This window comes from Trichosurus vulpecula, chromosome 3 (genome assembly GCF_011100635.1).
Source record: "Trichosurus vulpecula isolate mTriVul1 chromosome 3, mTriVul1.pri, whole genome shotgun sequence".
Classification (NCBI taxonomy): Eukaryota; Metazoa; Chordata; class Mammalia; order Diprotodontia; family Phalangeridae; genus Trichosurus; species Trichosurus vulpecula.
In genome coordinates, this window is record NC_050575.1 from 305,859,576 (window position 1) to 305,887,267 (window position 27,692).

General features: G+C 38.1%; 1 protein-coding gene across 2 annotated transcripts in view; it reads left to right on the plus strand.

Annotated features, from left to right (window-relative positions):
- NSD3 (nuclear receptor binding SET domain protein 3) overlaps positions 1-27,692 on the plus strand; it is a 138,927-nt gene that overhangs the window by 55,984 nt on the left and 55,251 nt on the right. For both annotated transcript variants that reach the window (XM_036749071.1, XM_036749072.1), the window contains exons 3-5: positions 17,107-17,178; positions 18,814-18,973; positions 27,285-27,439. In XM_036749071.1, the coding sequence (XP_036604966.1) occupies positions 17,107-17,178; positions 18,814-18,973; positions 27,285-27,439 (387 nt within the window). The remainder of the gene's footprint in view (positions 1-17,106; positions 17,179-18,813; positions 18,974-27,284; positions 27,440-27,692) is intronic.

Below are 27,692 nucleotides of genomic sequence, written 5' to 3' on the forward strand. Positions count from 1 at the left end.
TATTTATTTAATATTTTTAGTTTTCAGCATTGATTTTCACAAGCGTTTGAATTACAAATTTTCTCCCCATTTCTACCCTTTCCCCCACTCCAAGATGGCATATAGTCTGGTTGCCCCATTCCCCAGTCAGCCCTCCCTTCTGTCATCCCACTCCCCCCCCATCCCCTTTTCTCTTACTTTCTTGTAGGGAAAGATAGATTTCTATACCCCACTGCCTGTATATCTTATTTGCTAGTTGCATGCAAAAACTTTTTTTTCTTGAACATCTGTTTTTAAAACTTTGAGTTCCAAATTCTCTCCCCTCTTCCCTCCCCACCTACCCTCCCTAAGAAGGCAAGCAATTCAATATAGGTGACATGTGTATCATTATGTAAAACCCTTCCACAATACTCATGTTGTGAAAGACTAACTATATTTTGCTCCTTCCTATCCCCCTTTATTCAAATTTCTCCCTTGACCCTGTCCCTTTTTGAAAGTGTTTGTTTTTGATTACCTCCTCCCCCATGTGCCCTCCCTTCTATCGTTCCCCCCTTTTTTATCTCCTTCCTCCTTCTTTCCTGTGGGGTAAGATACCCAATTGAGTGTGTATGTTATTTTCTCCTCAGGTCAAATCTGATGAGAGCAAGATTCACTCATTCCCACTTACCTGCCCCCTCTTCCCTTCCTACAGAACTACTTTTTCTTGCCACTTTTATGTGAGATAATTTAGCCCATTCTATCTCTCCCTTTCTCCCTCTCTCAATATAGTCTTCTCTCATCCCTTAATTTTATTTTGTTTTTAGATATCATCCCTTCATACTCAACTCACCCTGTGCCCTGTGTATATATATTTGTATATTCCCTTCAGCTACCCTAATACTGAGGTCTCATGAATTATACACATCATCTTTCCATGTAGGAATGTAAACAAAATATTTCCACTTTAGTAAGCCCCTTATGATTTCTCTTTCTTGTTTACCTTTTCATGCTTCTCTTGATTCTTGTGTTTGAAAGTCAGATTTTTCTATTCAGCTCTGGTCTTTTCACTGAGAAAGCTTGAAAGTCCTCTATTTTATTGAAAATCTGTATTTTGCCTTGGAGCATGATACTCAATTTTGCTGGGTAGGTGATTCTTGGTTTTACTCTGGAATATCATATTCCAAGCCCTTTGATCCCTTAATGTAGAAGCTGCTAGATCTTGTGTTATCCTGATTGTGTTTCCATAATACTCAAATTGTTTCTTTCTGGCTGCTTGCAGTATTTTCTCCTTGACCTGGGAGCTCCGGAATTTGGCAGTAATGTTCTTAAGAGTTTTCTTTTTGGGATCTTTTTCAGGAGGTGATCAGTGGATTCTTTCAATTTCTATTTTACCCTCTGGCTGTAGAATATCAGGTCAGTTTTCCTTGGTAATTTCTTGAAAGATGATATGTAGGCTCTGTTTTTGATCATGGCTTTCAGGTAGTCTACTAATTTTTAAATTATCTCTCCTGGATCTATTTTCTAGGTCAGTGGTTTTTCCAGTGAGATATTTCACATTGTCTTCCATTTTTTCATTCCTCTGGTTCTGTTTTATAATATCTTGATTTCTCATAAAGTCACTGGCTTCCACTTGCTCCAGTCTAATTTTTAAGGTAGTATTTTCTTCAGTGGTCTTTTGGACCTCCTTTTCCATTTGGCTAATTCTGCCTTTCAAGGCATTCTCTTCTCATTGGCTTTGTGGAGCTCTTTTGCCATTTGAGTTAGTCTATTTTTTAAGGTGGTGTTTTCTTCAGTATTTTTTGGGTCTCCTTTAGCAAGTCATTGACTTGTTTTTCATGGTTTTCTTGCATCCTTCTCATTTCTCTTCCCAATTTTTCCTCTACTTTTCTAACTTGCTTTTCCAAATCTTTTTTGAGCTCTTCCATGGCCTGAGACCAGTTCATGTTTTTCTTGGCGGCTTTTGATGTAGGCTCTTTGACTTTGTTGACTTCTTCTGGCTGTATGTTTTGGTCTTCTTTGTCACCAAAGAAAGATTCCAAAGTCTTGAGTCTGAATCTGAGTCCATTTTTGCTGCCTGGCTATGTTCCCAGCCACCTTACTTGACCCTTGAGTTTTTCAGCAGGGTATGACTGCTTGTAGAGTATAGAGTACTTTGTCCCAAGCTTGAGGGTCTGTGCTGTTGTTTTCAGAGCTATTTCTGCACAGCAAGCTCTGGCATACCAGTGCTACTCCTCCCCGGAGAACCCCCAACCTGGACTGTGACCCAGATCTAAGCTGGCTCTGCATTCCCGCTTAGATCTGCCACTTAATTCCTCCCACCAGGTGGGCCTGGGGCCAGAAGCAACTGCAGCTGTAGCTCCGTAAGCAGCCTCAAAGCTGCACCACCACCACTGCCCCCTGTGGTGGCTGAACCTTGAACTCCTTTCACTCTGCCCCCCCTCCCCCCCCCCCCCCCCCCCCGCAGTTTTTCCCACTAACCTTCTCTGTTGTCTTTGGTGTTTGTGGGTTGAGAAGTCTGGTTACTGCCACAGCTCACTGATTCAGGGCACTAGGGCTGTTCCGCCTGTCTCCCAGCCTGGTTGGTCCAGGCACGGCTCCGGGCTCTACTCCACTCCGCGCCCAGTTCTGTGCAATAGACCTTACCCCGCGACCATCCAGGCTGCCATGAACTGGAGCCCTGCTTCCCTCTGCTATTTTGTGGGTTCTGCAGTTCTAGAATTTGTTCAGAGCCATTTTTTATAGGTATTCGGAGGGACCTGGGGGGGAGCTCTTGCAAGTCCCTGCTTTCTAGCTGCCATCTTGGCTCCGCCCCCCCATTTACTTTCTTTGAGAATTTGTATGCTATGACATTTGATGCATGTCTGTATACAGTATTGATAGTAATTCTTTGTCTATGATACCTTTTATAGCAAGATGTAGTTTCTCTTACTTTTGTTTGTGTGTTATTGTCTTTGAGATCATGATTCCTACCACCATCTTTTTTACTTCAACTGAAACATAATAAATTTCTGTTCCAGCCCCTTATTTTAATTAACTCTTTGTATCTTTCTATTTCAAGTGTGTTTCTTGTAAACAATATATTGTTGGATTCTGAATCCATTCTCCTATCTGCTTCCTTTTATGGATGAATTAATCCCATTCACATTCACAGTTATGATTACATTCTGTATTTCCCACCTTCCTGTTTTCTTATACTTATCCTTCCCTTTTATCCTGGCCCCTCTTCAAGAGACTACCTTCTTTTATCTATCTCCTCTCTTATATCCCTTCTCACCTTTCTCAGTGCCTTTTTCCCTCCTACTTCTCTGTTGGGTAAAATGAATTTCTATACTCAGCTGTGTGTGCATATATATTCTTCCCTCCTTAAACCAGTTCAGTGTGTTTTAAGTGTTGCCTGCACCCTCACTGCAGTCCCCCTCCATTATATGAATTCCTCTTAGTATAACCCATTTATATGAGGTAGTTTTCTCCATTATTCCACTTGTTCACAGTCTCTCCCACTCTCCTGGTTCATTCCCTACTGCCTACAAACATGTCTTCCCTCATCCTGAAAAAAACCGTCACATCTTCCTTATTTCTCTTCTATCATCCTATATCTCTTTTGTCCTTTGTAGCTAAACTCAAAAAGGCCATCTACAATAGATGCTTCCACTTACTCTCTTTTCACTCCTTAATCCCTTATGATCTGACTTCTGACATTATTGGGGTTATGCTCTCTCCTTGAATCCCTTGTTCTCTCCATCCTTATGCTTTCCCCAAATTTACTAATGATTTTAATTGTCAAATCCAGTGGCCTTTTCTTGATCCTCATTCTCTTTGACCGACCTCTCTGCAGTCTTTGACATTTTTTAACACTCCTCCTTTATACGCTCTTCTTTCTTTCTTATACTCTCTCTTTCTTTCTTTTTTGGGACACCATTCTCTCCTGGTCCTCCCACCTATCTGCCTGCCCCTTTTTTATCTCTTTTGCTGGATCCTCTTCTAGATCATGCCCTCTAACTGTAGATGTCTTTCAGGGTTCTGTCCTGGGTCCTCTTCTCCCTCTATACTACTTCATTTGGTGATCCCATCAATTCCTATGCATTTAATTAACATTTCTATGCTGACAATTCTCAAATCTACCTATTCTACCTCAAACTCTCTGTTGATCTCCGGTCCTACATCTCCACCTGCCTTTTAGACATCTGAAACTGTATGTCTAATAGACATCTCAAACTTACTATGTTCAAAATGGAATTCATTCATTTTTCCCCCAAATCTCTCCATTCTGACCTCCCCTTTACTATAGTGTGCAACACCATCCTCCCAGTCTCTTATGTTTGCAACCTAGGGGTTGACCTAGACTCTTTATTCACTCACCACCTTCTCTTTCTCCCCCTCCGCCCCATTCAGTTTATTTTCAAGACTTTCCAGCATCTCTCAAATACGGTCTCTTCTCTCCTCTAAAACTTCCACTACTCGAGTATAGGCCCTCATCACCTCATGCCTGAGCTATTACAATAATTGCCTGCTGGTGAATATACCTACCTCAAGTCTGTCCCCACTAATCCATCTTCCATTCCCCAACTAAAGTGATTTTTCTAAGCTAAAGATCTAATCATATCACTTTTCAGCGATTCCCTATTGCCTTCAGAATCAAAAACAGAATGCTCTGTTCAGCATTCAAAGACCTTTACATGTATGGGGTGTTCAAGGAAGACTAGCACCTCTGGTGTGAAGGTATCTTTGGTGTCCACCTGTGACTCAGCTCTCACCTGTGGCTCCAAGAAGCTGTAGCATATGTAGCAGTCACACTGGTGAAAACCATCTCAGCAAATGGGCTAAACCAGATTGAGGTAACAGGCTCAAACCTGTTACTGAGTTAAGGGAATATCTACCCCAAGCATGTGAAGATTTCCCCCTGCAGAATGGGCAGATGAGAACAATTTGTTCCAATGACCATGAAGGTGGAGCACTTAGATCTTGGTCAGGCATCGAAAATCCAAGGTCATCCACTACATTAGTCGTCCTGACTTTTGTCTTGCCACTGGACTTCAACAACTCTGGAAGAGAGAGAGAGAGAGAGAGAGAGAGAGAGAGAGAGAGAAAGAGAGAGGCTGACAACTTTGTGCAACTCCACCTCACTGAAATCCAATTCATGCACCAGTCAAGATGTCACCACATGATGTCATTGATCTTCTTTAAAGCAAAGGTTGAACAACAACAGTGCCTCTCACCCTCCTATTTTTCCAGTCTTCTTATACCTTACTCCCCCTCACATTCTTTTTGATCAAGTGATATTGAGATAATCATATGATTTCTATTAATTTTGTTATTGATATGGTTAATTATGCTGATAGTTTTCCTAATATTGAACCAGCCCTGCATTCCTGGTATAAATCCCACCTGGTCATAGTGTACTATCCTTGTGATAAATTGCTATAATCTTTCTAATATCTTATTTAAAATGTTTGCATTCATATTCATTACAGAAATTGGTCTATAATTTTCTTTGTTTTTGCTCTTCCTGGTTTAGGTATCAGCACCATATTTGTATCATAAGAAGAATTTGGCAGGACTCCTTCACCTATTTTTCTGTCTTACTATTTCTTAATGTCTTATGTAGAGTCATTAGCTTCAGTTTGCCAATTGTATTTTTTAAGGAGTGGTGCTTTGTACCTCTTTTACCATTTGGTAACTTTTAAGGTGTCACAGTGGATAAAGCCCTGGGTCTAGAGTTAGGAAGACTCATATTTCTGATTTCAAATCTGGCCTCAGACACTTAGCTGTCTGATCGTGGGCAGGTCACTTTACCCTGTTGGCCTCAGTTTCCTGATCTGTAAAATGACCTGGAGAAGGAAATAGCAAACCTCTCTAGTATCTTTGCCAAGAAAACCCCAAATGGGGTGATGAAGAATTGGACATGACCGAAATGACTAAACAACAGGCTTTTAAGGAGTTATTTTCTTTTATAATTTTTTTTTTTACCACTTTTACAAAACTGTTAATTTTCTTTTATAAGTTTCTTGTATAACTCATTTCTTTTCCCATTTTTCCCTCTCCTCCTCTTCTTTAATTTTTAAAATCTTTACTTTTTTTAATCTTTTCAACTCATTTATAAAAATTCTTTTTGGGCTTATGTTTAGTCTGCATTTTTTTGTGAGGCTATTCAAGTCATTGTGATCTTCTGTGTTTGTATGTCTATCTTCCATGTTACCATAGTACCTCTTTCTGAACAGGTTCTTTTTTTTTTTCCTTTTTTTTTATTCTTCCACCCTCCTTCTTGACTTTGGACATTATGTTAGTGTAGTTCTCTGCTCACTTCTGGACAGGCTTATCTGGCCTCACCTTCTGTCTTTATGTCCTTCTGCTGTTTTCACAGCTCAATCTAGGGGTGTGCACATTTTCTGTGCTTCGAGGGTAGTGTGACTGGGGGAGGGATTTAGTTTTTGCCCTTTTGATGTGAGTTCTGCAAGTTCCTGATCTAGATTTGGTTCTGTTGGGTTGTATGTGGTTGAGTTTCATTAGACTGCTACTGAACTCAGTTACCATTAGGCTGCTGGGAAGTTCTGCAGGTTCAGAATGACTGAACTACTGGATCCCTCTTTGATCTTGGTCTCCTGCCCTGGTTATTCCACCACAGATTATGTGCGAGGTTAAAGGTTAAAACTGAGGCTCCCCTCAGTTCTCGGGTTCAGAGCCACTCTGCAAAGGTTTTAGAACTTGTTCTTGCTCTGTCTATGACTAATGCCCTTCTCATTTTCTACAGTTCCTCTCTGTGTCAAAATTGTGACTAGGTTTCTGTCAGTGTTCCCCACCACTGATATATTCCTGGCTAGCCCCTCACTTCAATGTCAGCAGATCTCTTTGTCTTTCTTCCTAAGCTGCCCTGGGCTGGAAAAATGACTCAACTGTGACTTTTTCTTGGCTTTTCTGATCAGGATCAGAATTTGATCTGGTGTGTTTTCTAGATTGCTGTGGAGGAGAAGGTGTTATTGGGTGAGCTAGGCCAATATGCTGACTCTCAATTGTCATCTTGACCTTTCCTCCTGTTATTATTAATGAAAATTTATAATTATTATTAATTACAACTATAACAATTATTATCTTGTTCTCGTTTTTGTCACTTGGGTTCAGGTAAAATTGGGACAAGCTGATATTCTGTTACTTTATATTTAATGTTATATGAATTATTACAAGAGTAGATATAAAATAACTACATTTTGTAGTGGAAATAAAAGTATTAGGGTACAGGTTCCCTGACAGCACTACATTTCCAATAGAAGATAGGATAACAGGGATTATAAATATCATATCTTGTTATTGGCATTATTAGTATCTTCTAAAACAGGTTATTGATTATTTTCTTGTCATGGTTTTCATGCTCTTAAAAACCTAAAGAAAATGTTCTGATTGGTTATGTTTTGGTTAATTGAGTTTTTATGATACTTAGGTGTTAGTTTTAGACTTGAAGTGAGTTTATATACCTTTGAATCTGTATGTAAAAGCAAATTAACCAAATAATATACTTCTACCTGAAAAGAGAATCATTTCTAAGTCTGGAGCCCCTGAAGATTTTGCTTATCTTTTATAGAGCCATCACTGAGCAGAGAAGCAGGTGAAGAGTTATTAGTGTAGTGGTTCCCTGACTAATGATGTTCTGTTAAAGTAGGAGTACAATGAGGAGCCATTGCCCTATTGTGCTCTAAATACAGAGGTACCTCTTTAATGAAGTGGATGTATTCCTGTACAGTTATGTATACTTAATAGTATTTTAAATGCCCTAGGGGGAGCTGGTTATTCATAGGGAACTTATGTTCAGGCCCTTTTTTATAGTGAACAACCACCTCCTAATATATGTGTTTTATAAATCTATATTGTATATAATTTTTCTTAAAGTCAAGGTCATACATGCTCCTTTATCTAGAACAAACGAGCTTTTTGATGTTGTGAAACCCTTTTGCCCTGATTTATGCTTGAATATTATAACCCTTCTACTACTCCTCTCCCTCTAGGATTGGTGGTATCACGGTATAGGAGTAGGTCTAAAGATAATGGAGCAGATGTCAATTAAATGTTTTACCACCATAAAACTTCCTTCTAGGAGATGCTTGAAGGAATCCTGACATTTCTTGGAATTCAGTTTGAAACCATTGACCTTTTGTTTATGTGTATTTTACTATTGTTTTTTAAAAACCTAGTTGTGAACATCACATTTGATGTTGTAAACAGAGAATAGTTTTCCATGCAAATATCAGTAATCTAACATTATGACTATATCTGGGTTTAATACATATGTGTATATATATACACCTATATATATGCATATACATATATATCTATACATGTACACGAATAAGCCTTTTGAAAGAGACTGATAAAGGCAGTATAGATGTGGTACTTTGAAATGGCTTATTAAATAATTATTCAATAAATGGCTTATTCAATTTAAAAAATAAAACCTAGTTGTGGGTATGTAATCAACATGCTAACCTCTGAAGTAATATTTAGCTTTTGTACTTTAAACTTACCTCTACCAAGTATTTATTTAATTTTTGGCCACTTGGCACTGAAAATATGACTGTTCTTTGGGACTGAAGTGAAAGTTAAGCTCAAACATCTAGATAAGTGATGTCAAATTCAAATAGGAACAGATCCCTGTTGGCTAAATATTGACTTAGAAAACCACAAATTAGCATTATCTATGTTTAATTGCATTTTTATTTATTTTGTTAAACATTTCTCAGTTACATTTTTTTTTGGTTTTGTTTTTTGTTTCGTTTTTTGTCAGGGCAGTTGGGGTTAAGTGACTTGCCCAAGGTCACACAGCTAGTGTTTGAGGCCGGATTTGAACTCAGGTCCTCCTGACTCCAAGCCTGGTGCTCTACTCACTGTGCCACCTAGCTGCCCCAAGTCTTTCTCCTTTTGTTCTTTTATGCTTATATGCTGCCCCTACTTTTGCAAAGAAAGGAGGGAGGAATATTTTCTTATCTTTTCTTCTGGACCAAGGTTGGTATGGTATCATAGCCAATGATCTGTGATCATGTTGGTTCCCATGTTTGCCAAGCTGGCCAACTACTTCAGCTCCCTTCCTTCTTCATCTGACTTTTGCATCTCTTTCTTGGCCTTTCCCTACTGACTTAGCGATGCAAGCTAAAAAAAGCTCATGCTTGTGGCAGAAAAAAAGAGCTACTTTTTAATAATCGTTTTATGTTTAGTTCAGTGTTACTGCAATTTGCTGCCAGTTTTTCCTTGCTCACTATGAGACGCATTGTAGTGCAGTGAATGGTTGGACCTGGAGTCAAGATTTGCGTTGTGCCTTATTCAATTTCATGTTACTGTTATTTTCATTTACATTGTTATAGTCATTACGTGCTTTGTTTTTCTGGTTCTGTTTACTTTACTCCATCAGTTCATCATTATTGTCATCATCTTTATAATAGTAATAATATACCTAACATGTAGCACTTGAAGATGGTTACAAAGTGCTTCATAAATATCATCTCATTTGATCCTCACAACAAACCTGGGCAGGTGTTATTATCCCCATTATATAGATGAGGGAAGATGTAGATAAAGGCTAAATGACTTGCCCAGTGTTACACAGCAAGTAAGTGTGTGATCCTGAATTTGAATTAAAGTTTTCTTGACCTCAGGTCTAGAGTTCTATCCAGTATGCCACATAGCTGCTTTATTTCATGTAAGTCTTCCCAAAGTTTTTCATATGGCTCTTTGGTGCAGTAATATTCCATTATATTCATGTGCTATGGTTTTTGTTCAGTGACTCATTCAACAAGCATCTACTTTGTTTCTAATTCTTTGCTGCCACAGAAAATGCTACTATGAATATTTTGGTATGTACATTATCTTTGTTTCTGACTTGGGTTGGTTTGGCCTCCTTTGACCTATGTCTAATAGTGGGATCTCTAAGCCCAAGGACAGAGACCTAGAACTGGAAGGAATCTCAAAAACCAACTCGGTCAAATCTCTTATTTTACAGATGAGAAAACTGTGGCCCAGGGAAAGTAAGTAACTTGCCCAGCCAAGGTCATACAAGAAGTAAACATCTGTCATTAAATCAACAAGTCAAATCAACAACTATTTATTAAGCACTTATGGTGTGTTGCTACACATATAAGTAAGGAAGAAAGATAGTCCCTGCTCTCAAGGAAAAAATGTCTCAGTAATGTGAGATAAATAGGAGGAGGGGAGAAAGGGGAAACTATTAGCACAGTGTCTGACATAGTTGGCCATCAATAAATGTTAATTGACTGACTGACTGACTGACAAATGGTCTCAATTTTACCATGAAGTAAGGGGTAAAGTCTTTGGCTTAAAGGGTGGGATGCTTTGAGAAGTGGAATTTGAACCCAGATCCTCTGATTCCAAGGTATGACTTTTAATCACTTTTTAAGCATAATGTCAAAGTGCTTTCCAGAATGATTGTACCAATTCACAACCCCACCAGAAATCTATTAACATAATTTTCTTGCCACAACTCTTCCAAAAATTGGCCATTCTCAACTTTCGTCACTTTTGCCAATTTGTTAGGTTTGAGGTGAAACCTCAGAGATACTTTTATTTATGTTTTATTATTAGTGATATGGTACAATCTTTCACATAGCCAATAATAATTTCCTTTTTTTGTTTTTGAACTTTTTATTCATATCCTTTGATCACTTGTCCATTAGGCAATAGCTCATGGTCTCATGTATTTCTGTTAGTTCACTATATATCTTGACTATAAAACCTTTATGTAGGGGTGTTTGATGCAAATATTTTCTCCCCATTCAATGACTTTCTAACTGTATTTCCTCAGCTCCTATTCCCCTTCTTATTAATCTTCCTAAAAAATCTACTCAAAGTAGCCCTCCTACCTTCATCACCTATAGGATAAGGCTTGACTTTTTCCCAACTTTATAGCCTACTCTTTTACAGAAACCCCTGGTGTGTTTACTCACTCTTCATTAAATCAAGTGTTTATACTTTGAATAAATGATCCATCGATTGATTTCAATCTCTTATACTACCTTACACAGTGTTTTGAACATAATAAATGTTTTGAACATTCAGCAAATATTTGTTGAATGAAGAAATGAATGAGATGACTTGGGAAAATTCATACCAGTGCTATAGGTCCATATTGCTATGTCAAACTCTTATTGTAGTTATATTTTGAATGATATAGTTGGATTTGTAACATATCTAAATTCTTCTAAACTATGCTATAATGTAATCCTTTTATTCCTACCTAATTGACTCCTCCTCACATTTTATCAATCCTTTCACACCTGCGCTCCCCCCTTCCATTCAACTGAAGACCTCACCTTTTACTTTACTGAGAAAATTAAGGTCACCTCTCTTAACTTCCTCTTCTCCCCATTTCTTCCTCTTAATATCTCTTTGCATAATCCCTCACTCCTTCCCTTCTTTAGTCTTTGCTTATGAGATAGAACTTATCTTGTGCCAAACACCGTACTAAGAGCTGGAATTCAAATAGAAAATAGAGACAATCTTTGCTCTCAAGGAGCAAACATTCTAATTTTGTGATAGATAACCCATAGTGAGGTTTCATATTTATGGAGTAATGGCTTAGCTGATGATCCCCTACTAGGAAGATAATGTGCCCCTCATCCCAGCCCCTCCTGTCTTGTCCAACTGATTGTCCCTTCAGTATTCTTCACTCTGCTTCCTCCAATCTTCATTCTATTTATTGGTTCCTTCCCTTCTGTCTTCAACCATGCCCAAATCTCCCCCATACTTAAAAATAAGTCACTACACTCTACCATCCCAACAACCTATCACTCTATAGCTCTCTTCTGTTTCTCAGCCAAACTCCAAGAAAAAGAAGCTATCTGTATTTGTCATCCTTGTTTCTCCTTTCACTTCTCAACCCTTTTCAGTTTAGTTTCCCACCTTATCACTCAACTAAAATGGCTCCCTCCAATTGATTTCTTAATTGCCAAATCTTTTGTCAGTTTGCCCTTTCTCTCTTCCAAATCTCAATTTCTGATGCATTTGACATTGTTTCTTACCCTCTCTTCCTGAGTACTTTGCTCTGTAAGTTTTTATGACACTACTTTCTTCTGGTCCTCTTCCTGTCTGACCACTTTTCAGTCTCCTTTGCTGGATCATCATACCATGTATTAAACTGGGGGTGAACCTTAATGCTCTGTGCTGGGACCTCTCCTTTTCTGTATTTATTCTCTCAGTAGCCTCATGTAGCTCTCCTATGGGTTTAATTATCATCCGTCTACAAACTACTCCCAGATCTGTGTAAGCAGTCTTAGTCATCCACTGCATCACAGGCTGTTTTTTGGACTTTTATACCAGAAGCATCTCAAACTCATTATGTCCAAAGCAGAACTCATTATCTTTCCCCTAAACCTACCTACTCCCTCTTCCATATTTTGCTATTTCTGTCAGAGATACCACCATTCTTCCAATCTCCCAGGTTTTTAACTCTGATGTTATTCTACTTTTCACTACTTCACCATATATATCCGTCCAGATGCCAAATCTTGTCTCATCTACTTTCATACCTGACACCCTACTTTTTTCTTCTCCCATTGACACCACCTTCAAGCTCTCTTTATTCATTTCTGCCTAAACTATTGCAGTGAACTTCTAATTGGTCTTTCTATCTCAGCTCTCTCCCCAGTGCAATCAACCCCAACCCACCATAGTTGCTGAAGTGAATTTCCTCAAGCCCAAGACTGGCTGTGTCATTCCTCCCTAAACTCCAGGAGCTCTCTAGGCCATATAAGATAAAATATAGATTCCTCTTGCTTTTAAAGTCCTTTATAACCTGGTTCCAACTTACCTATCAAGCCTCATTTTATGCTATTTCTTTCCCTGCTCTCTGAGGCTCAGCCAAACTAGCTTTCTGTGTTCCTCAGACAAGACGCTTCACTTTCTGTTTCTCTGCCTGTACCCTCCTCTCCCCTTTGCTGCTCACAGAATCCCTCTGTCCCTTCCAGAGGAAGCTCAAACCCCACTTCTTCCATGCATAGCCTTTCCTGATGCCACCCAATTGCTGGTGTCCACTATCCTTAACTATTTTGAATTGAAGGATAAGGATAGAAATTTAACCTGAGATTACATTGGTATGGGGGACTCTCAGGTTGGGCAACTCCCTCTTCCCATGTAGGTCAGAATCTTCCTTGCTTAGAGTTTCCTAGAGCCCTGAGAGGTTAAATGACTTACCCAGGGCTATACAATTAGGGTTTTTCACAGGCGGGGCTTGAACTCAGATCTTCCTGGCTTGGAAAGCAGCACTATCCACAGTGCTACACAGCCTTCATTTTGCATTTATTCTGAATATATTTGCATGTGCATATACTTTGCAATTTTTTCCCCCAATCTATTATTCATTTATTTCGCATTCTTTTTTGAGTTCTCCTCCCTTTTAGCCCCTTCCACACCCACTGAGAAGGTAAGCAATATGAAATCAATTATACATGTAAAATCATGCAAAACATAGTTCCGTATTAGCTATGTCACATTTTCTCCTCTATAAGAGAATGTACTTCCTTTGAGAAACAGAATTGTGTCATTTTTTTGGTATTTTTATCCCCATTGCCTGGAATAGAGCCTGGTATATAGTAGATACTCAATAAATGCTTATTGACTCAGTGATATAATGCTTACCAATAGGGCAGAGATTTCTAGATTACTGCCCCTTTGGCAATAATTTTAATTGTGTAAATAAACCTAAATTATGAAAAGAAGGTTGTGGGGACAAGAAGAATTCTCCTTGTCTCTTTTTTCTACCTTAAGTGGACTTAACGCCATGCTACGGCTCCAAAGTAGATCAAAAAATAGGTGCTGGCCTAGGAGCCAAAACTGCAACAGTTGATTGGTAAAATGAAGCTGTTGACTCATTTGCCTCACACCTTATATGATGTATTTGCAAAGTTTTAAAAATTGTATTAGTGATAAGAAAATAATTTTCTTCTGAAATTGAATGTTTTTGTTTTGTTGAATAAATTTTAAATAGCAACTAATGCTATATTCTTTTAACTGTGGGACAGTATTTGATTTTGCTCTCAACAAATTGCTGTGACCCAAAGAAAAGGGATTATATAGGTTATTCTGGGATAGTTTTGCATAAAACTATCATGTTAAACCCTTTTGTCACTTATCCTGGAATTGAATGAAAATTTTGAGTTTGTAATAATTTTTTTGGTGTTATGTTCAATTTCATAAGATCTGCTCATTATTTTCAAAGGATTTCAATGAAATTCCATTCCTCTAATTAATAAATTAAAGTTTAGTTCTAATATATTTAATGGTAGAAGAAGAGAAAAGATGACTGTAAGGGTTGGTTTGAAATAAGACAAATTTCAAGACTTAACAAAGCATCATCTTTATGTTATATTTCCCCCTTTTCCGCTGTAAAGACAATACTATTTTCCTTATTTTAATTTAATCTTATTTTTAAGTGGCCTAATTCCCACTGGCTCTCTTCCCCTACCCCCATTCCCTCTTCTGGTTTGTTACCCTTTTCTCTTTAGGGTTTTGTTTATTTGTTCCTCTCTCTTGCTTTTATCTGGTTATGTATTTCTTCCTCTTTTTTCCTCTCAGTCATGTAGATTCCTTATTGGTCTCCTCTCTTTTAGCTCTTTCTCTTCATTGGTTTTTAAATTTGTTTTTGCATCCCTTTCCAAAAAGGATTTCTCTCACTCTTTTTATTATCCATCCACTCTATTTATTCTAAAGGCTCATTTTTGATTTATGACCCCTATAATCATCTAGTCTATCTTTTCTTTTAATTCTTTATACAAGCAAAGCTTCTGAGGTATCTATTTTAGGGCTCTTCCCTCTAGGAACCTTCTGCCACTCCCTTGAAGGGCTTACTTACACCATGGATTCCCATTTCCTTTGTATCTCCCAGAACAATGTCAATTATTGGATATGTCAGAGAGGAAAATGCCCTATGGTAGGGTCACACTTCTCCCAGTGATGTGTACCCTTTCTTTTGATCTTTTTTTTTCTATATTTGCGTGGAAGTTTGCTTCTTGTGACTGGGCTCTCCCACTTCTCCAGGTGCCAGTTGCTCCCAGGCGTTCTTTCCTCTCCCCCCACCCCCACCCCAGGACAAGTAGACTTTTCAGCCACCAAATACCTCAGGCCTTCACCAGTTTGAGGTCCTCATCTCTCTTCACCCATAAGAGCATTCATCAATGGAAACCCCCTTCCATCTCCAAAGTAAGACTTTCTTCTTCTCTCTTTCTATTCCACCCCCTCATTACTCACCCTCCCTGTAGGTTCTCTTTCTCAGACCACAAAAGTAACCTTTTCCTCATTGCTGGCCCTTGATTTGACCCCAGAGCATCCCTCAGTTCTCTCTATCCACCTGCCCCCCCCCCCCCCCCCCGCCCCTTTCATGTGCCCTCCCATGAATGTAGTTCCACAAAAGAAGCATTTACCTTATAGGCAAGGCGTCACAAATTTCTGTCCACCTCTTAACTGTTAATGTCTACTAGATTTCTGCCTTCATCTCTGTCTCCCTGTATACCTTTAGAAAGAAGTCTCTTACTGGTCTTTTCTGTTGTCACTCTGTTCCTGTTGCTATCTTCATTTATTCACTCCTCTTGCAATTCTGTTGTTGGGGGTGTTTGAGAAGCAACTAATTTCTTCAGTTCGAATTTTCTTTCTAAAATGTTTCAGACTCTTTATTATTGAATATACATCTTTTGTCCTGTGTGGTTAAGCACAGATTTGCAGGATAGGTCGCCCTGGGCTGTATCCTGAGCTCCTGTGCTCTTCAGAACACATTATTCCATTCCCTCCCCCTTTTTCTAGTGAGTATGCAATTGTCTTGTGTTATTCAAATATCCTTTCCTTCAGATTTTGAAGTCTTTCTCCAGGTGGCTTGTAGAACTTGATGTTTGTGAATTGAATGGTTAAATTTAACTACTGTGTATTTTGGAGTTTGTAGCCTTGGTTTTTTCCTGGAGGTCATCTGTGAATTTTTTCAATTGGGATTTCATTTTCTATGTTCAGAAGTTCTGGGCAGTTCTCTTCTATTGTTTTTTTCATTATGATGTTAAGGTTTTTTGTCCTGCCATGTTCTTCTGGGAGACTAGTGATCTTTAGGTTGACCTTATGCATTCTGTCTCCATGATCTGTATGTTTTGCTTATATGAGACCACATTTTCCTTTAATGTTTTTGTTTTTTGCTTCTCTTTTCTAACTTGTTCCTCACTTCTGTGTATTTGCATTCCCAATCTGTGGTTCTCTCTTTTGTTTCTTTGGTGAGACTTGCCTTTGAAGATAAAAGTTTTTCTGTTCTGCTCATTACTTTTGCTGTGCAGGACATAAATTCTGCTCTCATTATTCACATTTCTCTTTGAAACCACTGAGGAACAGTGTGTTGTAATTCCACAGGGTGCTCTGTCTCATGAAATGTTGGATCTTTCCCTTCATTTTGCAGTATAGATGCTCAAACTCATTTACTAGATCTGAAGGCCACATTTCTTTCTGTTACTGTTCTTCCTGTTGATGTATCTGTTTATGTTCAAGTTCTTTGAGATTTCTTCTTCCTGAAATCTTTGGTACTTTCATTCTTCTTCCTCTTCCCTGATTTTTCTTATCACTTAACTTTCTGACTCCCTGTTCCCTGATTGTGGTTTCCTTGAGACCTGGATCTGAAAGTATCTCAGCTTCCTTCCACACTGGTCAGTTCATAGTTCATCAGCCTAGTTCTCTGCCCCAGCTGACTTGGTCCTAGCTGGTCCTAGCTGAATGCTGTGCTCCTCTCAGGTTTGGTGGAGTGTTGCTCAACACCCCACGTGCACAGTGTCTTGTCCTGGTGACCTGTCCTGCTCACTTTGTTTTCTCATTCTCTGGCCTGCCACCAGCACTCGAGAGTCTGCTGGTACTGGCAGTTCAGAGCCTATTTTCCCTGCCACAAGTGATTAGGATTGGAGAAAACGATCTAGAATGCTCACAAAACATCATCTTCAAGGCAGAAGTGGTCTCCTTGTTTTCCAGTTTGTATTTCCTAGTATGTAATTCTCTTTTTATTCTCTTTTTGCCTATGGTTCATTATACCTTCCCCCCCTCCATTCTCACTGTGTTTGCTATTTACTTTGGTGGCTGGCTGCTGTTTTGTTCTGTTTGCTAAAACTTTAATTGTTGTTGTTATTATTATTTATCCTGCAGAGACCAAATGAGAGGGTTAACGTTCTATCAGAAAAACCGAGAGAAGATTCTATGGTATTAGAAGAAACACCGGTGAGTGGACTTAACAAAAATGGTGTTTGTTTGCTCCCACCCCCATTCCGTCACTCCAAATGCTTTTTTAAAGGTAAAAAATCATAATTAACCCATAAAATGTCATAGTTGCAAATCCTGTTTATCAAATTATATTGAAATAAAATTTGGAACTCTTAAGAAATAGATATTTTCTTTTTTGTGTGTGTATCAAATTTATTGATATATTTTATTTTGACATAGTAAATTTTTCTCTTCAAACACCCAAATTTTCTTTAAAAGTATATTCTTTGGACATTGCATATCAGGGTACACAAAACCACTTAATAGTATGACAGTGACTGATAGCACCTGTCAGTTTGAAGTAAATATTTTCTGGACTCATCTCTCTCTTCCTTCCAAAGGGCATAAATATTATTGGATTCAGTTGATGTGTTGGTTTTGTTGAATCACTTTTTTAAAAAAATTCCTTGCTACAGGAGATGATCTTAGCAGGGACGGGATTTGCATATATTTGGAAACGAAAGTGATTATAAAGACAAAAGATAGCAATAAAAGTTTTATTTTTTTGAGTTTTTATTTACTATTTTAATATTCCCCAGTGACATATAAAAACAGTTTTTAACATTCGTTTTTAAAACTTTGAGTTCCAAATTCTCTCCCTCCCCACCCCCAACCTCCCATTTGAGAAGGCAAGCAATTTGGTATAGGCTACGCGTGTGTAGTCACACAAAACATATTCATAACAGTCATGTTGTAAAAGAAAATGTAGGCAAGAAAAAAAAACCTCAAGAAAAATAAAGAAAGTAAAAAAGAGCATGCTTTGATCTGTATTAGGTCACCATCAGTTCTCTCTCTGGGGATGGATAGCGTTTTTCATCATAAGTCCTTCAGAATTGTCTTAGATTGTTTTGCTGAGAATAGCCAAGTCATTCATGGCTGATCATCTTATATTATTGTTGCTACATCGTACACAGTACATTTCACTTTGCATCAGCTTATGCAAGTCTTTCTAGGTTTTTCTGAGAGCATCCTGCTCATCATTTCTTATAGAACAATAGTATTCCATCGTAATCACATACCACAACTTGTTTAGCCTTTCCCCAGTTGATGGGCATCCCCTCAGCTTCTAATTCTTTACCTCCAGAAAAGAGCTGCTATACATATCTTTGTACATATAGGTCCTTTTCCTCTTTGTTTTTTATCTCTTTTGGGATTCAGACCTAGTAGTGGTACAATAAAAATTTTAGATGTGCTTATTTTCACTGAATTTTTTTTTCTACCCCTCATAACTACTTGACTTCTTTCTCTTGGTCATTTTTGTAGACTCTAAAGATGCCTTTTGACCATTCTGATAATGGTTTTCTAATTATTTTCATTCATTTAGTCAGCCCGCATTTATTGAGCATCGTCTTTGAACTAGGTTAACAAACACTGAGGGCAATATGAAAAAGAATAAAAAAAGAATCTATTGAAGAAGCTTAGAGTCTAATCTTTATTATTTTTTGGAGTGTTAATAGCAAATGTCCAAGGAAAAGAGAACTAATATCTAAAAATTCCTACAAAAAGCACAGTTCATATTTATTCAGTTTTCTTTTTATACTTCACAAACAGTTTAACTTTTATTATCTTGGTGATAAAATTTCTTTCCTGTAGGTTCAACAGTACCTACCTTCCCTTCCAGCGGAAGTGAGCACTGGTGTGAAGTTCCAAGTTGGTGACCTCGTCTGGTCTAAAGTGGGAACCTATCCTTGGTGGCCTTGTATGGTTTCAAGTGATCCCCAACTTGAGGTTCATACCAAAATCAATACAAGAGGTAAGAACCAGTAAGCAAATATCAGATGCAATCATTTAAATACAAATCGATATTAAATGCTTTCTCCTCTTTCGTACTATAAGAGTGTACAATGTCTAGTGCTAGCACTCTTGTACTTAGTCTATAGGTTTTCATGTTTTTGTTTTTGTTTCATTCCAAGTTTGATCTGACCCTTTTGGATCAAATTGCTAGTTAGTAGTCCATACCTGACCTTAAAAAGGATTTAGAACAGGATCATATGACTGCTCGTGTTTGGAATCTCATGTGTAATATACTTGTGCCCAAAACCCAGTGCCTTTCATCATTTTAAATTCTGAAGCACAATTTTTAAAATGTGTAAATTTGCACATTTCATTCAGTAGTCAGAGATGTCATGGAAGTAAAAATTGTAAAATTCAGTAACTGCTTGGACAGATGAGATGAGGAATCAAAGGTAATACCAAACTTAAAAACCTGAGACACTGTCAGCTTTATGGTACCTTTGACAAAAATAGGAAAAATTTGGAAGAGAGAAAGTTTGGGGGGGGAAATGATAGTGAGTTAAATTTTGGATATGTAGAGTTTAAAATGTCTTCTAACCATCCAGTTTCAATTAACCAATAGGCAAGTTGAGATTTGGGGTCAAAACTTAAGGGAGATGTTGAGGTTGGGTATGTAGATTTCAGAGTCATCTGCATATAGATGATAATTAAACCCGTAGGAGCCATGAGGTTATGAAGAGAGGGAGTATGTAAGGGGAGAAGAAAAGAGAGCTTTAGAAAAAACCTTGGGGAACATCCACAGTTAGGATGCATAACATAGATGATGAACCAGCAAAGAAGACTAAGAAAGCATTGTCAGACAGATAAGAAGAGAAGCAGGAGAAAGTTGTCACAGAAACCCAGAGACGAGAGAGAGTATTGAGGAAAGAGGTTGGACAGTACTGTCAAACAAAACAGATAGGTCTAGAAAGATTAAAATGAAAAAGAGATCATCAGATTCGGCAGTGGTAACTTTGGAGAGAGAAATTTTGGTTGAGTGATGAGGATAGGAACCAGGTTGGAAAACACTGAGGAGTGAGTGGAGATGAGGGGAAGTAGAGGCAGTGAATGTATACAGCTTTTTTAGAGTTTGGTTGAGTAAAGGAGGAAAGGTATAGGAAAATAACTTGAGGGACATTAACATCTTATGAGTATTTTTGAGTTATAGGGAAGAGTTTGGCATGCTTGTTGAAGGCAGTAGAGAAAGAACCAGGGAGAAGCGAAGATTCTACAAGGAGGCTGATTGACAATGTAATCTTATAGTGAAGATGGGAGGCAATGAGTACACATATAGAGGGGATGGCTTTGGTAATAAGAAGAGCCACCTCTTTGTCAAAGATGGGGAAAAGAAGAGAAGGTAGGAAACTATAGGGTTTTGAGATGAAGAAAATGGGAGAAAATGAAGGTCACGTAGAATGTTCCCAAAGTAAGAGGCAAGGTCGTTAGTCAAGTGTGAGGACATTACGGGCTGCTTGAGAGAAGAAAAGATTTAGAATACTTTTGTAGGGAGTGTAATGAGGAAGTAATCAGGGAGGATTCAGAGGACATTTGCTGCTCTGAAAGCCAGTTGTGGTTGGATTAAAATGAATTTGTAATGTACCCGGTTGTCATTGTTGAAACATGTCTTCCATACATAGGAGTGGATGTGGAAGATGGTAGGATTGATCCAGACCTGAGGTCTGGTGAGATAAGGCAAGGGAACGTGGGATTCAAGAGGAGAGGGCGATGTAGAGTTGGAATGACGAACTACAGGGTTGAAGTTGGAGAGGAAGGAAAGCGAAATCAGAACGGGGATAATGGCCTGAGAAAGTACAAAGGAATTTTGGGGGATGGGGTTTAGAGGTATCAATAGTGGGTTAAGAGCAGGTTTAAGAGGGTGAAGCATAGGTGGAATGATAGGGTGTAGTTGCAGGGTTTCTAATTAGGGAGATGGAACATTTATGAGTAATGGCAGGGTCTAGTCTGTGACCATCCTCATCTGTAACTGAGGTGGAGGGAAGTAGTAAGTTGTGGGATTTAAAATTGAGGAAGTGGGAGAATAGGGAATTTCAAAGAGCATCTAAGTGGATATTGAAATCCTTGAGAAAGAAGGAAGAATGACCTGGAGATCAGTAATATATGTTACAGCTATCATAATTTTACTTAGGTGAAAAATTTTAATTCAATGGTCTTCAAAAGAGGAGTAGCTGGTGAGTGATAGAAGTAAAGGGAGAGTATGGAAGTGATAGTGAAAATCAAGGAGTATCGTGACTCCCCGATGTGTTGGGGATGTGAGAGAAAGTACAACCATTTCTGGAGACGAAATTTGGCAAAAGAGAGCCAGTTCTCAGTGAAGGCTAACTCATGGAAGGAATGGAGACAGATATCCAGTGTGAAGGGGAGTTTATTCATTATAGAGGGGGAAATCCAGAGGACATAATGGAAGGGGTGAGCAAGATTGGAGTAGGACCCAAGTAGGCTAGGCTTGATGGGGGTTTAGATGAGAGAATAGGAAGGAAGGGGCTGGGGCAGTTTTTTCCTAAATATTTGTTGATTGATAAATATAGGGAATGAGGAGAGAAACAGGAGAAGCCGTAAGGGTGGTAATGGGAGGCAGATGAGTAGAGAAGCTCAGAGTTTCCAAGGGGTATTGCAGAGGATGCTGGGTAGATCTGCTCCCTTCCTAGAGTGGGGCAGGGAAAGGAGGAGAATTTAGAATAGATGAGGTTGGTATGTAAGGAGGTTGTTCATGCTACTAACTGCTCTTAACCTTATAAGTATCTTTCACCTTGCCTGCGGAAAGTAACATAAGATATTCATGTTATGTGGAAGCTAAATGATATAAATGCAAAAGTCATCGGATTGAGTCAAGAATCTTGAATTCTAATTCTGGTTTTACCACTCACTTTGGTTGTTGTTTAGTCATTTTTCAATCATGTCTGACTCTTTGCAGCCCCATTTGGGGTTTTCTTGGCAAAAATACTGAAGTGGTTTGCCATTTATTTCTTCAGCTCATTTTACAGATGAGGAAACTGAGGCACATAAGGTTAAGTGACTTATCCTGGGTCACACAGCTAGCAAGTGTCTGAGACCAGAGTTGAACTTAAGAAGAGGAGTCTTCCTGACTCCAGCCCCAGCATTCTATCCACTGCACCACCTAGCTACTCTAAAAAAAATTTTTTTTTTCTTTTCGTTTTTGTCATTCTATCTAGAAGACTGTTGTTCAGTCATTTTAGTCATGTCTGACACTTCATGACCCCAATTGAAGTTGTCTTGGCAAAGGTACTAGAATGGTTTTCTGTTTCCTTCTTCAGTTCATTTAACAGTTGAGGAAACTGAGACAAACAGCGTTAGGGCATTTGCTCAGGGCCACACAGGTAGTAAGAGTCTGAGGCTGCATTTGAACTCAGGTCTTCTTGACTCTAGGCCCAGTACTCTAGCTACTGCACCACTCACTGGTTGTATGACCTTAAGCAAGTCACTTAGTCTTTCTTGGCCTCAATTTCAACTGTAAAATGAGGGGATTGGACTAGATGATTTTTTAAAGATCTCTTTCACCTCTAAAATTATGATTTTAATGTTGTTCTTAGGGAAGAGGCTCGCCCTAATTAGTCTAGTACTAATGCCATCATAGATTAAAGCTGGAAGGGAGCGTAGAGGTCACAGAGAATAAAACCTTTCATTTCTCAGATGAGGAACCTGAGTCCAACAAAGGATAAGTGACCTACCCAAAGAATCACAGTCAGTAAGTGTCTGAGGCAGGATCAGAGCCCAGGCTTTCCTGACTCTGAGTCCGGTGTTTTCTCTGTTAATGCCATGCTGCTTCTCAGCCTGTTCCAGAGATTAATTTTTTAGCTAATCTTGGTCAGACCCTTAATGATCACTGCATCCAAGAGTAAACAGGTTTGATTACCACCCAAATTCAAACAAACTTATCAGTGTCAGAAAGTCAGTTTTCAATGAGACATTAACTACTATAGAGAACAGATTGATGGTATTTTAGGCTCACCAACCCATCCTTTTCCTAAGAGAAAAACTTTGGGAAATTGATTTTAGATCAAATGGTGAGTCACTGAATCACATGGTTTAAAGGGTCTATATTCCCCAAAGCAAGGTGATATAGCTAACTATCAACTACTAATCAGGGTGTGAGATACCTGACAGTGAAGTTTCTCAGGATGACCCTTTGGTTCTTTTAGTTTGCCTTATTTTCTCCCCTGTTGTTATCCTTTGTACTGTTGAAAAAATGCTGATTTACATAGCTTCAATCTTAAATTGAATAAGAATTGCTCTATGGTGTTTTCTATCATTACTTTATTCCCATTTCTGTTACTTATACCCTGACATTAAGAGGCAGCTAGGTTGCACAGTGGGTAGAGCGCTGGGCCTGGAGTCTGGAAAACATGAGTTTTAATCCAGTTTCAGATACTTAGTAGCTGTGCAACCCTAGGCAAGTCACTTAACCTCTCTTTTCCTCAGTTTCCTCAGCTATAAAAGGGAGACGATAATAGCCCTGTTTCCTATGGTTGTTGTGAGGATAAAATGATGTATTTGCCAAACATTTCGCAAATCTTAAAGTACTTTACTAATTGTTCTTCCTCTGCTTCCTTCGGCTACTCTGACTTTATAGTTCTTTGTCCTGCTGTCATAGCTTACTGATTGAAGATAAGGACAGCAGAATCCATCTAAGGAAAGTGATCTGAAATTCACCAGTCGTCATAATGTAGACTTTTTTTTATCAGAGATACTAAGAAATCAGGAAATAAGGGTAAGGCTCTCTAAGGGACTCATCTTACCCTGACAAAGCATAAAACAATTTATATTCACCCGTGGGTTTCTAGAGCTCCACTTAAAGATTACATCCTCAGAGAATTATGCCTCTAAAGTCTTCTTCTTGTCTAGAAAGTGGCTCTACCTTCTCCTTCTCCCTCCCCCCATTTGTGTATAGTTTTTAAATTTCATCACTTTATTGAATCCTGATGCTCCTCTCCAGCTTCAGCTGCTGGCTCTGTCAGAATGAAGCAGAGCCAAGTCTAGCTTTGGCTTTATCTGTACATTCTAAGGAGGCTGATTCACCCAGTTTTTGATATCAAGTAGTGAGTGGCACCCCCAAAATAGAGGAAAATGCCCCCTAATATAGCAGGACAATCTTGCAATTCTCTCATGCCTATAAAGAAACTGAACATCTGAAAACTACATGGAAAAAGTGCCATATGGTAATACGAATATCATTTTTTATAGAATTCTGATGATGATAATGATCATGATAGCTTATATTTTTATAGTATTTTGTGGTTTTTGGAATACTTTGCTACAAAGTACCCCATAAGGTAAATGGTAGAAGTATTTTATCATCTCACAGATGAGGCACAGCAGAGTGGAAAGAATACAGGCTTTGATGCAGTCAAAACACTTGTGTTTAGGACCGGACCTTGACACTTATTGGCCTTGTGATCCTAGGCAAGTTGAATAGCCTCTAAATTCAGTTTCCTTATCTGTAAAATGGATGGATAACAACTCATAGGGTTGTTGTGCAAAAAGTGTTTTAATAGCTTTCAAAGCACTGTGTAAATGTGAGTTGTTACTATTATTATAAAGAAACTAAGGCTGAAAGATTGAGTGATTTATTCAAAGTCATAGAGCTAGTTAGTATTGGAATTGGGCCTCAAGCCCAAGTTTTTCTCCTGTGATTTCTGTGTTCTTTTGGTAGTAACTCACTGCTTCTTACTGGTGGCAACGATGCCCATAAATGAATTATATGTCTTTTTATTATATTATATTACCTTTCACTTAAGTGTATTTATGTAATTTGTCTTTTTAACTGTTTTACTATTGATCTCTTATCATGATCACCATCAAAAATATTTGACTATCCTGAGGAGTCATAGAAGACATATTTTTCACATGAAAAGGCAAATTCTTTAAAAACATCATATGTAAACATGCAAATTATACATTGCTTATTGAAAAGTCTTATCATTCACTATTTGGTAAGGTTTTTTTAAGTTTAAAGCTAGTTGCTTTTAATCTTGCAATATCTGTCTAAAATGAAGAATATATATATATATATATATATATATATATATATGCATGTGTGTGTGTATACACACGCACACACAAATATCGATTATTTCTTTAAATATATTCTATTTAATGCATAATCAACTCTTTTATTCAGTTTGTGAGACATTAATCACCTGCTTTAGTGCAAGGCAGTATTTATTGGCTAATTACCTAGTTTTTGGACTAGTCAGGCTTTTGGGTTATATAGTTTCACTACCAGCATTTTGGTCAAGGAAATTAAATTAAATTAAAAAGAAATTAACTTTAAACCAAGCAAATGGGCTGTTTGTTATTATCTCTGGAATATAAGCTTTAATGGAAAAGGAAATGGAACTGTTGGCTAAAGTAAAGAACCAAAAATCAAATACCCACTACTTCTGTCACATTCAGTTTTTCATGTTTTCAGGACTTTCCCTGGGACTAGGAAATTATAGTTATAAGTTGGTACCTGAATAAACAACTATTTACTAAAAGAGAACTGATTTAAGGTTCACTATATGCTTACAGACAGAGATATAGTGAAACCCATACATCTTCTTAAGGCTACTAGCTGGCATTCATTGTAAGGAGATTGTGCTCTCTAAACCATACTCTGTGCTCTGTAACAGTCTTAAGCTGTCGTTCTTTATTCCTCTACCCCTGGCAGAGGCATGAGCTGTATTCCTCTCTTCTTTCCTGTGGCTAAAGGGTTTAGGCTGAACCTGGAGTGTCAGTAAAGTCAGGTTGTAGAAGTCAAAGCTTCTTGAAACTGGGAATTGTATAGACCCTTACTTGTCCTTTTTCTTCTATGCTGGGTGGTCTTCATTGTCCCCCTACACTGAGTGAGCCATGCAAAAACTGTTCAGTGTTGTTTTGGTTGTTATTTTATTGATCTAGGCATGACTTTCTTATTCTTTTACTCAGCCGTTGGGTTTGGGTTTTTTTTTTTTTTTCCATATGTGAAATTCGAATCCGTTTCAGAATTTTCCTCTAGATAATAGAATAATAAAGATGAAAGGCTAATAAAACTGAAAATGAGAAAAGTCCCTGGTGGTCTTTCTTGTATTATTTGGTATTTATCTTAATTCTGTTCATAAGCTAATAAACACATTTTTCTAAAGTCAGGATTAAAATGTTATATTTGAATCTCATATTGGACCTCCTGTGACAGGGCAGATGTCTTGAAGATGGCTAGAGTGGAATATGAAATATTGGGTAAGCCAAGTGATGTAGTCACAAATGAGGACAGTGTGAGCCCAGGGCTTGACAGGCTTGGGGTCTGGAAATCCCATCAACTAATCCCATATGTTAGGAGAGGGGGATAAATGGTATGAAGATGGCCAGAGTGGTATGAGGGGTGGCCTGTGCTGATGCATAGGGAGGTGGGAGCATGGAGTTATTATAGAGAAGTATTATGATGCAGTGGACTTGACACTCGGAAGTACTGGATATTTGATTTCTGGTTCTGACATTTATTAACTCTGACCAAAGGGAGTCACTTAATCTTTTGGCACTTCAATTTCCTTTTCTGAATAATGGGGACAATGTTTATACTTAGTAACTCACAAGGGTGTTATAAAGAAAGTGTTTTATTTATAAACCATAAAACACAATAATAATGAAAATTATTAGAGGCAGCTGATGGCACAGTGGATAGAACACTGGGCCTGGAGTCAAGAAGACCTGAGTTCAAATCCATCCTCAGACTCTTCCTAGCTATGTGACCCTGGGCAAGTCACTTAGCCTCTGATTGCCTGACAAAATGGATCTACTGGAGAAGGAAATGGCAAACCATTCCAGTATCTTTGTCAAGAAAGCCCCAAGTGAGGTCACGAAGGGTCAGACATGACTGAGATGACTGAACAACAATAAATTAAGTTATTATTACTTTGAAATTGTTTTCTAATTTTTCAGGATCTATCTTTTTTCCATCATTGAGGACAAATTAAGAATTGCGTGCTTATTAGTCATAGGTGTAAATATTAGAAATCAGTTTATTTTTAACCATAGTAACAAAAAATTCAATGATTAATACAATTTTTTTAAAACTCAGAATCTTATTATGCAAACATTTAATCAATAGGCATGGCATACTTTCAATATGTATAATAGTAGTATAACTTTATGTAATACATTATAATTTATGAAACTTTGTGTACATGATGGATGGTTGTAGAATTCTAGACAATCTTGACTACTCACAAATTTTTATGGATGAACATCCACATGTCTTTTTGTTTCAAATTGTTGATAACAGCTTCTCTTTTCAGGGGCCCGAGAGTACCACGTCCAGTTTTTTAGCAACCAACCAGAGCGAGCATGGGTCCATGAGAAGAGGGTACGAGAGTACAAGGGACACAACCAGTATGAACAGTTACTAGCTGAAGCAACTAAACAAGCCAGCAATCACTCGGAGAAACAAAAGGTATGTGTCTGAATTCAGTGTATCAATTGAATGTATTTAAAATACTTAATGATTTGATGGAATTTCTCCTGGTCAAATTCAACTAGTATTAGTTTTATTTCTCTGCTTTTGATCTCCATCAAAATACAGTTTTTAATAGATTATTATTATCCATAATAAGAAGTGCAATTTTAATAAGAGCTCACAGTAAATGACTTTCTGATGAGTCATAAATTTGTGAGCATAAATTAACCAGGTGCTGGTAAAGTGTGGA